Below are 13,567 nucleotides of genomic sequence, written 5' to 3'. Positions count from 1 at the left end.
CAAACAATTAAAATAAAAGTCTGAAAATTTAAAAATTACCTAAAACAACAACTATGGCAAAGAAGGGAAAAAAAAAAAAAAAAAAAAAATTACAAAGAAAATTATCTGAAGAAAATAAATGATGCACCTTTTATTGAAACTACCCAAATCGAATGGGTAAATAGAAATTTTTAAAACAGTTATTCGAAAGAAACCATGCAACTTAAACAATTAAAATGAAATTCGAAAAGAAAAAATTACTTGAAGTAATAACAGTTATAATTAAATATATAATATAAAGAACATTATTTGAAAAAAGGAACGATTGTGACTTTCTTCCGCTCAAGGGAAAGGAAAATAGGTTACCATATATTAAGAAGTTCGTCAAGTAAACTATTCTTCCTGCAAACTGAAAAAAAAAAAAAAAAAAAAAAGCACAAACATAAATTTGTGAATTTCTCTGTAAATTTCCCAACAAATTTAACAAAATTTCATATTTAGGCATAATTTGAGTCGTAGAATCGAAATATGGAAAAAAATTGGTATGTTATTTCAGAAAAAGTCCAATTTTGTGTCAAAATAACTGTGTTAGAATAGAGCTACAGTTCACTCCTGATTATCCGCAGAATAGGGTGGTGCGGCCGCCGCGGATAACGAAAATCGCGCATAATCCGAAAAAAGCTAAAACCGGGTATAGCAAAAGAGAAAACAGTCATTCCAACTTTGAAAAATTGTTTTATTTACAATAAAACGGAAAATAAACAGCAGGAAATGTTTAACTAATGCTTAATATTTTAGTATATCACTCAAAACTAACCTAAAATGCATTTTGTTAATGAAAACAGAAAAGTGCTTTGTTGGAAGCATTTTCTCTTGATCTGAGATTGCATTTTTCGTAGCATAAGTTTCTTGGCCAACTCTGTGTCGTCTTGTTCTTCCAAATAGCTCAGTAATCCGTCTTCACAATTTCATCATCTATCAAGTGTTCGAAGTCAGGTTCGTTGACGTCACACTCCAACCACTCGTTAATGTTTTCAGTATCGATGTTCTCACCACCCGGAACTGTTTACATTATATCGGGGGGGTTAAATTAATCAATGGGCAAATTTTCTATCCTTGTGGCTTTAAAAGATCTCTCTCTTTTTTTTTTTTTTTTTTTTTTTACTTTCCAATGACAAAAAGTCTAAGTTTATGTTCACCGGTAGCATTACATTAAGACATGATAGTGATCCTTTCCTTGCTGCTTTTATGACCCGCTGCTTTACTTTCACTTTCAGATGCTAAAGTGTGAGTGGGAAGATATTTCCACAAAAGTCCCGATTTGTCGGCATTGTAAATATGTTCAAAAGATAGCTGTTCTTTTAAAACAAATTCTTCAAATTCATGGTGGAAATCGTCGGCTGCTTGTTATTCACCACTAAGTTTCTCCCAATGAAGTTCAATTTCTCGAATTCCATGTCGCTACTTAGAACGAGTCAACTAGCCAAAAGACGCATCAAAAGAAATTTAACTCGGACTGGTTCGCAAACACTATTAGGCTTAAACTAACAATGCCGAGTGAAAGGAAGTGGATGTGTCAGTAAGATTAAGATGAGAAAGGGTGGTGAAGCGAGCACTGCAAGGGTGAGTAATCACTTACTCATCATAGGGGCCGAGGGTAAGGTTCCGAGAAGGCCTGGGATATTTTTGCCATAAATAAGCACGATGTTTAGTAAATTTAACATTTCACTCAGTTTTGTGAACATTTTTATTTTCTTTGCTTTACGCTTGGGGGGGGGGAAACTTTATGTCATGCGCGGATAATCCGCTCTGTGCATAATTCGCCTACGAATAATCGGGAGTCTACTGTATATATAAATGTAATATATATCCTAAGTCGCGCTTTTGAGACATGAAGAACACAATTTGAATTTTGTGAATCGGCTCAGCCGAAAAGGCAGATATAGAACTGTCCCCCCCCCCTTTTTTTTTTTTTTTTGCGCAGTGTACATAGGTTGACACCATACTATGTCATCTTAGATCAGGAACAAAGGAGGACAATTATGCATAGCAGCACAGAGGTTTTGCAGTGCAAGAGAAGTTATGAAAATGAATGACATAATTGCACGCGAAGCAGCATTTATATTAGGCAGGTACATATATGTACAGCCAAGCACAATTGGTTAATTTTAGGTTTTAGTTCTCTTTGCAAGCCGTTTATATAACGGTCATATGATCTTGGAGAGATCTCAAATTTGGGAGAAAAGATGAACTTAGGGGATGAACACCAAATTTAGAATAGTCATTCTGAGGCTGCCAATTATTTCTCAGTGTAGTAGCCATCATATTTTATTATATCTTACATATATATATCTATATAAGGTATAATAAATATATATATATGTAAGATAAAAAAATATGAAAGCAAACTTCTAAATTTAATTCACTATAACCTCTTTTATTTTCTATTTCATTTGGAAACTTCATCTATCTGTCCTAAAAATAGCACTTAAGTCGAAACTGCATCATTTAAATTAATCATGCGATCTTACGTAATCCTTAATGCAGATGCCTCTTGCCAATCACCGAATTGCAAACCAAAACTTTTCTCTTCGTGTGCTTCCATCTTGCATAACTATGCACTTCAGCTTTGCTCTCTACTCTGCTAAGATGTAATTTCGCTGGCTTGCTTTCCATCTCAACAATATCAAAAATGTAAATCTTCTGTGGAAAGGCACGACTAGAGTGCCAAGTGATTGTGGCAACAAATTATCAATTGCAAATGAAAATGGAATTAAAATTGCCACGACTGCCAAGTTCTTTAGATACTATGCAATCAAAATTCTTGTTCAATATGGATCTAAGCACAATTCGACAGTGTTCCGGCTTTTCCTTGTGCTCATAATATAGCGTAGAAGTGCTGATCCATAATGACTAGGAAATTGGAGGCGAATGCAGGTTTAAATCTTCATTTTTTATTTTAGCAAACATGTTGCGGTGAAAATCAAGTTGGCACATTGATTGTACCTATTCCAAGAGATTTTACATTTTAGATAAATTTGCAATAAGAAAGAAAAAGCAGACAGTCTGCAGTGTGGCCAGGCCAAAGCATAGAAAGCAAGTGCGTAATGTTCAGGATGAAATCTAAGTCAAACTGAGCTAGTTTTGGTTTTCAAAGCATTCTGATTGGACAGTCAATATTGCTGTAAAATTATTATTGGCTGGCTGAGTTTTAGTTCCATTTACATCATCATAATTACGTAAGGATCATATGGCATAGAATAGTCTCGAAATGACGCAGTACAGAGAGGGGTTACTATTTTTAGAATAGAGAAGGGAAATTTACGTTGCTAATTTAATCTTTTTGGCCTACTGAGCTTTCAACGATTTTGTTGACTTTTATTTTAAACATTGTAAAAGATTTCTTTATACATTTTTATACTTTTGTATTTACTTTTTTTTGTGTGTTTTTTTTCCTCTTTGTGTATGATTTCATTGTATTATTGAAAACTGATGTTATTACTTACAATTTTGCCTTTTTTACTTACGATTTGCATGTCTCGTGTAATACTTTGTGGTGCACCAGGATTTATTTTTCTTTAAATAAATAAAACATAAATAATTTAATCTTTTACATATTCATTATTTTTCTTACATATATGTATATATGTAATTATATTTAGGCTTGAACTGTTTTTCGCTTTGTATATTTATTCATTTATTTAATATACATATAATGTTGTTATTTTTTTTTAAATACTCAGACCTATTGCTTTGATGCTTTATAAAAAATTGTGATACTTTTCAAGGACATTCTTAGCATTAAGGGGAATGTAATTGCAATAAAGTATCCAGCGAATAATATACCTTTCTTAATAAATCTTTTGACCACATTTAATAATGCAGGAGGAATTGTCTGCATTTGAGTGCTGAAAAGAACCAGAACTGCATTTGTCATTTACATATTTACCATGAATTATTAACCATGCAGAATTAATCATTTCTTTTATTAGTAGAGGCTGACTGTATATGCCAAAAGGTTTTGCTTCAAATCCAAGAAAAGAACTGAATATTCAGTTTTTTTTCTCCTCTTAGAGTGTAATACACATCTATCTGTGATTCATCCGAGATGATATTCTTTATGATGTCATGTTGAAATGATCAAAAGAATCTTGTGTTCTTTTTAAGTTCTCATGGGATAGTATTTTGTACTTGGGGAAAAGAAGCTAGGCATAATTTCATATTTCTCTGATTTTAAGATGCATGTTTTTCCCCCATATGGATGTCTTTAAAAATGGAAAGCATCTTTGAGTAATAGATTTTTCCTAATCCTAAACAGATATATTGTCATTAATAAATCAAACATAATTTAAGAAAGAAATGTTTGCTAGATGTGTTTGAATTTTGTTATTTCATTTATTTTATTTTATTAAAATGAAAAATCTTCCCCTCCTCCCTTGATAGTGATACTGAAGTTAAAGAGAGGTGTGATAAAATAATGGTATCTTAGAATGGAAGAAAAATATTGCGTATTCCACTTTTTGTTACCTCTAAGTATGCTTGTACTCATTAGTGTAGATATTTATGTTTTTGTAGATGTTGATCAAAAAGTCTTTCCCTAATTATTTTGTATAAATTTTATGCCACCGCATACTGTAATGATACATAAATGCATACATATATTTAGCAGGTTGGTATTTTGTTAAAGAACAGGGTTCGTACGGTCCTTAAAAGTCCTTAATTTTGGCCAAAAGGAATAAACGATCCTTAATTTTGCTCATTTGACATTTCTTATTATTTCTAATGATTGCCATTCTAAGTGTGAATTACGATTTCTCATGAATATGGAATTAAAATTACACAGCTCTTAACTAATCTGTTGGCGGATTTGCATTGCAAACGATTAAAAAAAACAATTAGCTACCCGAACGAAAGTATCGGTGTCTGATTGGCTATTCACGCAATCTTTCGAAACAGGTGTTATCCATAAATTTAGGCAGACTGTGACGAAAGCGTGAAGCTGGAAGTTCTTTAAGAGGCGAAAGTGATGATGAAGGTGCTCGAGAAAAAAAAAGGGAGGGGGGAGATTCTGAAAATATTTGCCAAAACTAGAGCAATTCCAACCTGGAAGGCCACAACCCTTCCGACGCCAATAGGAACGAGATGCCTGGAAAGTGCATTTTCAATAAACTGTGGCTTCATCAAGCTGACTACAAAGACTGGATATTGATGGATGGCAATCCTTAAATGTGGTCTTTGTCTGAAACAAATTGAAATTTCTAGAATGGGAGAGTCAGCACTGAAAATTCACATTAAAATTAAGTTTCGTTTTATCATTTCAATTTGTTTTTACACGGTTTTGCTTAGCTTAATTTCTGTGTTTGTTTCAATTAAGCCATAAATTAATTTTTTATCACCTTCTACGGAGTTTATTCTCTTTTGCACATACTATATGTATGGGATATCGGGATTATGAGTTTATTTCTGCAGAGGGTCTGTTATCGATTTCGCGGGAAATCTGTTGGCTCCATTTCGATTTTAGGTCGCCAAGGGCAAAATCGGTAACGCTAGCTGAGAAAAAGTGAAGTTCGGAAATACATTTTGAAGCTTCAATAGACAATTAAGTATTTGGTTTAAACCTATGTTTTTGATAGTAATGCATAATTTTTGCTAATGGCGATACAATTATTAGTTGAAAATAACTAATTAAAATTTTTTAAATATTTTTAAAGCTGAAAACAACTAATTGAAACTAATTTTCCTGAATTAACTAGACGCAAAATTAACTTTCATGAATTACTAAAGTTATTGGGTAGAAGTTTAACTGAAAATATACATTCCGTATTATATATATATATATATATATATATATATATATTTATACAGTGTACAAAGTCCGAGGTCTGGACTCGTCGGGACTTCGGCGATCCTAGATTTGAGATTTTTCCGGATATTAGATCATTTTAAATCTACTAAGATGGCACGTAGAAATTATAAAATTGAAAATATGAAATCGTGATTTATGAAATAATGAAGCATTTATGATTTAAAGGGTATCAAAATTTACCAAAGAAAAGAGCTTAATATTTATATGTTTACTTTAATAAACATTTCTTTCAATGTGAGTTGTTTGATTTGTTTTCTCTGCTAATACTTTAGACTAATACTATAGACATATAATTTCTTGTTCAGTTATTAAGTTCCATTGTTCAAGTCCTGTAATTGCTGTGTCGAGAATTCCGAATAACTTGTCAATCAAAATTTTTTCTCGTTCAGTAACCTCTCTGTTACTTTCTTCACTATCGGTAGCTGTATTTTCTGGATTTAGAACCATACTACAGATTCCGCCCTCCGTTAATTGATTGATGATTGGGCATTGTCATTGCAATGAAAAACTTCTGTTTAACTTCGCTAAATTCTGCCGCCTGGTGCGGCCATGCGAGCTCTGGAGCTGGTTCTGGCTTTATGTGAATAACAAATCAGTTATTCTTAATTCAAATAGCACTAAATATAATCGTTTGTCCTATGAGTATCATTAACAAAATCTATTTTTAGCATAAGGAAAGAAATTTCTGCTAAATCTCCCCTTGTCAACATTTTAGCGCATTAAATTTAAATCTGTAATCGTATAATACTCTGTTGTTTGGCATCGCTGCATGATTCATCACTCAAGTTGTCATTCGTTGATAAACATGCGGTGATGAAAGCAAAATACAATAAATAATGATTCGCGATTTCGGCATCAAGGATATAAAATATTAGTTGGTGTAAAATTAACAAATGTTTCGGTTTGAGATTATGCCAAGCAGATACGCAGCTATGGAGTCAAGTTACTAATCACACAAATTTATGCTAAAATAATTATTTCTTCAATAATGAGATATTTTATTTAGCACCAAACTAAGATTAAGAATCGGATTTCTGGCATTTTTTTTATGACGAGGGAAAAAATCTAATGCGCAATTGGTTGGTGGTGGCTTTGAGGTCCAGATTTTAGATCATTCCAGATATTAGATGTCCGGATCTCGGACTTTATATATATATATATATACATCTTTCAAAATATAACTTACCAGTATGGATTCACTCTTTTAAAATAATTCTACTTTAATTAAACTTAGGAGATAATATAATCAATTAATCTATATTGTTTAGGAAATAAATTATATATATATAGTAAAAAATGTATATTTTCACTATTCAAGTATTCACTGTGACAAGTATTCTTATCTTGTCACATGAACAGGCCTCTGTGGAAAGGGGCTTCTCTGTAAATAAAGCAATTGAATTTGAAAATTTAAGTGACTCATCATACATTTTTCAACGCACAGTATTTGATTACATAAAATTTTCTGGAGGTGTTCTTAATATCGAAATTAATAAAGAAATGAGATCAGCAGCAGCTTCTGCAAGAAGTGGAGTTCGTTATTTAGAAGTTCAGTATTTAGAAGAACAAAAATCTTTAACTAAATCTGAAAATTCAAAGAGGAAAAGAAATATTATTGAAGAAGAAATTGATTATATGAAGCAGAAGAAAAACTTTCCTCAAAGGGACATTAAAGACATTAATGAAGAAGTAGATGCTTTAGCAGATAAAGCTGAGACCATCAGGAACATTGATTTGTTTATCAAAGCAAATGAACTTAGAAGAATAGTTAAAGAAAAGGAAGATTTCAGATTTAAAAAAAGCACAAATGTTTTGTATCTTTTATTGTACAGTTTATTATTCTAGTATCTTTCAAAAAACCAAGGAAATAAATTGTATGTTTACAAATCAGTTATTTTAATCTGCAAAATATTCTTACATTGTGATTATAATAGTAGTTGACTATGTTTAAATAAATATCAAATAAGTTAAATAATAATCATGTAAATCTCTAAAATAGTGACTGTTATTAGTGTAAAATACACTTATACATGTTTTTCAAGAAATTATGTTCCTCATTTAATGTTATCTACTTCATAACTTGTAGGGAGTTAGTTTAATTTTCAAAATTGTTTTATGGTAAGTATTAAGTTGAATTTAATAATAGTGCATAATACACACTTCTGTTAGTTTTTTAAAGTGAAATTACAAGCATGAAGTCGGTTGTATGGATAATTGCTTTATTCTATTCATTTTTTTGTTTCCTGATAGGTCCTTAATTTTTTCTTTGATGGTCCTTAAAAGTCCTTAATTTTCATATAAGGAAATGTGTACGAACCGTGAAGAATAGTTTAATAGTGATATATGTGGTATTTTTAGTATTATCAAATCTCTGTTAGAAAATGTCATAAATACTGGCTCATTTTCAAAAATATTATCTCTTGGTTTGCATTTATATGTTAATTGATTGGTATCTTTTTTAGTATGTTCTTTCTGTTCAACAAGATGAAGCTTTGCTGAAAGCCTATATAGTAGAATGGAGAAAGTTTTCTACTCAGTGCAGTTATTTGCTTATGCCATTTTCACATTTGGAAGCTGCAGTAGCTGGCAAATTCCCTTCATTTAAGAGGAATGGAATTCGAAAGGTTGTTGATATTTAATTTTTGCTTTTTCTGAAATCTGTCAAAGTAAGTTTACAAGTAAGTGTATATTTAAAAACATTTGTTGCTTTTGTATTTACAGGCACTGCTGGAGAGATGGAATCAGAGTATTTTTTCGAACATCAAGCATAGGCTTCAAAATAGTGCAATGAAACTTGTCCATGCTGAGAGAACTGGAGAGGTTATTGATTCACAGTTGGTGATAGGAGTTAGAGAATCATATGGTATTATTATTATTTAAAAATGAACTTCAAAGCTTAAATGGATTTTTTTGTGATATACTTTATTTTATTCAGAAATATAGGTGAAAAAAAGATTAAAAAATTTACGCTACTGAATTTCTTGCTTGTAAACTGTTCAGGATTTGAAATAAAAAACCTAAAAATGAGCTACATGTTCTTTCCCCCTTTCTTTTTCTGGCTAGGGATTTTATTATGATAATATTATCCTTATTTTCAGAGCAAATGAAGTACAGAGGTCAGCAGAATTGGATATTATGAATTAAATAGTTTTTCTGTGATGCAGTATATACATACCATAGTTACTCTGTATCCCATTTAACCTATTAAGTTTACTGCTTGAAAACCAAGAGGTAAAAATATGCAATGTATGCTGTTTCTAAAGATATATGGCGTGAGTCATAAATATATTTCGCTGAAAAGCACACATAAATACACAATAATACTATTGCATTATATATTTCAAATAACTTATCAATTTGAATAATATTCTTATTATTTACACAAAATAAGTTTCCGTTTGTGCATATATTTTATATTGTTACTGTTAATAAGAAATTGTTAAATCATATGCTGAAAAAAATCTGGGGGGAATACAGAAATATGTAAACGTACAAAGTCCGAAATCTGACGTTCATTATCTGGAACGATCTAAAATCCAAACCTCAAAACCAACAACAACGTTTTTCTGGTAGGCTTTACACATGCGCATTTGATTTTCCCCCTTTCGCGTGTAATAAAACATCTGGAAAGTCCTTATTCTTAATTTCACTTCAGCACTAAATAAAATACCTTGTTATTGAAGAAACAATCATTTTAGCATAAATTTGTACGATCAGTAATTTGGCTTCGTTGCTGCATATCTGCTTGGCACGCATCTCAAACTTAAACATTCCACATAGATACATCGCTGATCTGACGTCAACCTGGCGAATCAGTATTTATTATACCTTCCTTTCACCACATGTTTATCAAAACATGACAACTTGAGTAATGAATTATGTAGCCATGCCTAAACAATTTTTTTTTATGTTAGTAATTGAATAATAAAGGAGTATGGTAACTTTTTATGCTCACATTATGCTTGGCGATAATTACAGATTTAAGTTAAATGCACTAAAAATTGTTGACAAGGAAAAATTTACCAAAAATTTCTTTCCATATAAATAAATTTTGTTGATAATACTCATAAACCCAATGATAACATTTAGAGGTATACTAGACCGCCAGTCCCAGAATGGCTGCTTTTGTACTAGACTGGCAATCCCAGAATGGCTGCTTTTGTTAACTGGATGAGTTCAATTTACTCGGGTAAGAGGAAGAAAAAGGAAAGGTTCCGGAATGTCTTGCAACGGAAAGAGTTTAGATTGCGGAATGGCTTTTAGTGGGCATTAGAGATACACTCGCTGGCTTTTTCCTAAACCGTGGATGGAGTTTCACTGTGTATTTTTATGCTCTGTGTTTTATTGAACATTTTGTTCAAGGACGGAATAATTTTTATCAATTCATGAAACAAAAATATTTTGAAGAGAAATACCTTTTGAAATGTAAAATTTACGCATTGTATGCTTATTTAAAATTTTCTTAAAGCATAACGTTTTGGGGAAATTACATATTCTTGTTTATTCCAACAAAATCTAATATTTACTAGAACTCTTTATTTCGGTAAAGTAACTGAGTATTACATGAAGTTACAATAAGTAACTGTAAAGTGTTTATTTACTTGAGGTATTGTAGAAAATTGTAACAGTAAATTTTTGATATTTATAATATTCACCGATAATATGATAGCAACGAAACATAGTTATTTAACTTTTTTTTTTTTTTTTTTTTTAAATCTGGTACACAAACTAAATAATGTGTTTCAGTATGATATATTTTGATGGAGCTTTAAAAGACCTGTCTTTATATGAAAAGAGTATTGTAGCCACTTGTGAAAGAACAATTTAGTTTTAATTCCATTTTGTATAAAGAACAAGTAATATTTCTTTCCACATCTTATTTAAATTTAGCGCAGAATTTTTAAAATTAGGTAATCAAAATTAAAAAAGAGCAGACGATCAATGAAAATAAGACTAATAAATATTATATTCATACTAACAAAATGCTAGCTGTACTCACAAAGCACAAGCCGGAAATGATGTAGCATCACCTTTTTCTCTCATCCCTACTTTCAAGTATCATACCTACAAATCTTGGACTGTAATCCAAAATTCCAGGAAAAAAAAAAAAAAAAAAAAAAAATCATTCCGAGTTTGAGCCTCTTCTTAGGGCTATTTGAATTAAGAATAACTGATTTATTATTCATATAAACCCAGAACCAGTGCCAGGGCTCGTATGGCCACGCCGAGTCGCAGAATTTAGGAACCACAGGCTGCATCAGGTGGTAAGATATCTAGCGCCAGCTGTCAATAAGACTTAAATATATGTGGGAATTTATTTATTCAGAACTCTGATAAGCCTTAAAAGCATGTGCAAGAAATAGACATAAGTATAATAAATAACTAAACTAATACAATTCAGGCTTAATTGTCACAGTGCGCAATAGAAGCGAGATAAAATTTAACGGAACAACTTGTCATTAGTCGCCAAGCGCATGATGCATAGCCAAATATGTATAGTGAAGGATAGCTAAATTTGATGATGATAGCCACTAATTCTAAAGGTTTTTGGATATTGCAAAACAAAGGTGAAATTTTACAATTAACAGATTTTTGTAAAGAAATTTAGAGAAGCAGTAATAAATGAAGATGATATAAAAGAAGTTTTTCATTGTGATGACAATGCTTCTCAATCATCAATCAATTAACGAATGGCGAAATCTGTAGTATGGTTCTAGATCCAGAAAATACCATGGTGATAGTGAAGAAATAGTGATAGATATAAGTGAAGAAAGAAAGTGATAGTGATAGTGAAGAAAGTGACAGAGAAGTTACTGAAAACGAGAAAATTTCGATTGACAAGTTAGTCGGAATTCTCGAAACAGCAGTTACAGGACTTCAACAATGTAACTGAACAAGAGATTATGCCTGTCTACAGAGTTAAAGAGAAAGTATTAGCACAAAAACAAAGCAACTTAAACAATTTACATTGAAAGAAATGTTTAATAAGATAAACAAATAAATATTAAGTTTAATTTTTTTTTTAAAATTTTGATACCCTTTAGATCATAAATAGTTCATTATTTCATAAATCGTGATTTCATATTTTTAATTTTATAATTTCTACATGCAGTCTTATTAGATTTAAACTGCTGTTCTAATATCTGGAAAAATCCCAAATCCAGAATCTCCGAAGTCCCAAAGAGTCCAGATTTCGAACTTTGTACTATATATATATATATATATGTGTGTGTGTGTGTGTGTGTATAGGCTGTTTTTTCTAAAGCTACTATAAATTTTGAGTCTACAAAAATAACATTTAGCATACAAATGATGACTTTTTATTTGTGTTATAGATCTCACAAATTCATTAAAAAATATGCATTAAATTATGGTTTCGCCCAAAGCTGTCGTGATCACAAAAAATTTCAAATGATATAGAATTAAAGAAGACAAAGCATGTTCCAAATCTGAATGTTTTTGTTTCTTTTAAAGTGATTTCTGTTGCTATTTGAGGGATTATATTTGAGGGAAAAATACTATTATATTTGAGGGAAAAACATTTCACCAAAACATAAGGGTAGGGGACATAGTTGACAATATTCACTTCTCTTGGTTCTGAGAGTGTTCAAAATTATAGACATTTTTTATTTGAGATAAATTTTTTGCAGTGCTCTTTATTAATTAAAAATAATTATGTCTGACACTATTGTACACTGGTATGCAAAATTTAGTAACAAATTCATTTTTCAACATACAGCTGTGAAATTATTGATGAGTCTCTGAATTATTGATGAGTCATTGAAACCATTGCAGTTAGGACTGCTCATATCCGTCACTAAGGCTGTTTGGTTTGCTGTTGTCTGTCTTGATCAGACAATTGTGCTGTGCTACCTTGTACCAATGCCATTTAACGCCGTTTCTATTCATTCTATATGGTATGCAGCCTATGAATTTTTTTTTTTTTTTCCCTGCTGTACTTTCTACATTCTTTAAATGTAGTATTCTTTAAATGTATAAATAAGTATTCTTTAAATTAATTAGTATTCTTTAAATGTATAAATGTATAAATAAAGAATGTAGTATTCTTTAAATACTACATTATGCCTTTGTAGTATGAATTTCTTGTCTCCCAGTTGATTTTTTGTAGAACTGCAGCCAAAATTATAAACATTGCTTAAGTTTTGCACACTAATATGTTTGTGAATTAAAAAATAATAATGAGGCACCTGATTAATCATTTTTTCTTTGTTAGCTCTTGATTTGGTTTCTCTTTTACTTCCTTGAAGTAGTCCACACATTTTTTTCTGATATCAGTTATTGGAAAATTATAAATGCCTTATTGAGATTTTATGAAAACTTCATTTATTCATTTTGTTGCTGAAATTTACTGATTCTGTAATTCTCTGCTATCATTAAGAATTTACCGATGAACATGCTATGTTAGATATGTCATCATAGTATATAAACAATTATTTTGAGAAAAGATGTATTGAAATAAATTGATATATTAAATACAATTTCTAGAAATAATATTTAGTTGGAATTTTTCCTGTATTAGACTTAGCGGAGAGCTTAAAAGTCGAATCCAGGTTCCTTTCTTTCAGCTGTTCTTTCCACACATCTAAAACTGAATTCTTAAATAACTGCCAAGATTTCAGTAATGCATGTATTTAAATTTTCATGTAAAGTCAGCTTTGACTGTGCATGTATGAGATGTTGGTGGATTTAATGTTTTTTTTT

General features: G+C 30.9%; 1 protein-coding gene across 12 annotated transcripts in view; it reads left to right on the top strand.

The window, feature by feature from the left end:
- The window catches only part of LOC146995473 (cullin-5-like), a 154,301-nt gene that overhangs the window by 89,503 nt on the left and 51,231 nt on the right, over positions 1 to 13,567 (top strand). For 11 of the 12 annotated variants that reach the window (XM_085823987.1, XM_085823992.1, XM_085823988.1 and 8 more), the window contains 2 exons: positions 8,308 to 8,469; positions 8,567 to 8,708. In XM_085823987.1, the coding sequence (XP_085680113.1) occupies positions 8,308 to 8,469; positions 8,567 to 8,708 (304 nt within the window). Of the gene's footprint in view, positions 1 to 3,272; positions 3,372 to 8,307; positions 8,470 to 8,566; positions 8,709 to 13,567 lie in introns of those variants that run through there. The other variant, XM_085823998.1, reaches the window with a different exon arrangement.

This window comes from Stegodyphus dumicola, chromosome 9, assembly GCF_044657685.1.
Source record: "Stegodyphus dumicola isolate Sdum_Otavi_A_Nest chromosome 9, ASM4465768v1".
Classification (NCBI taxonomy): Eukaryota; Metazoa; Arthropoda; class Arachnida; order Araneae; family Eresidae; genus Stegodyphus; species Stegodyphus dumicola.
The sequence above is the reverse complement of the archived record's forward strand: the minus strand, read 5'-3'. Positions and strand labels throughout refer to the sequence as shown.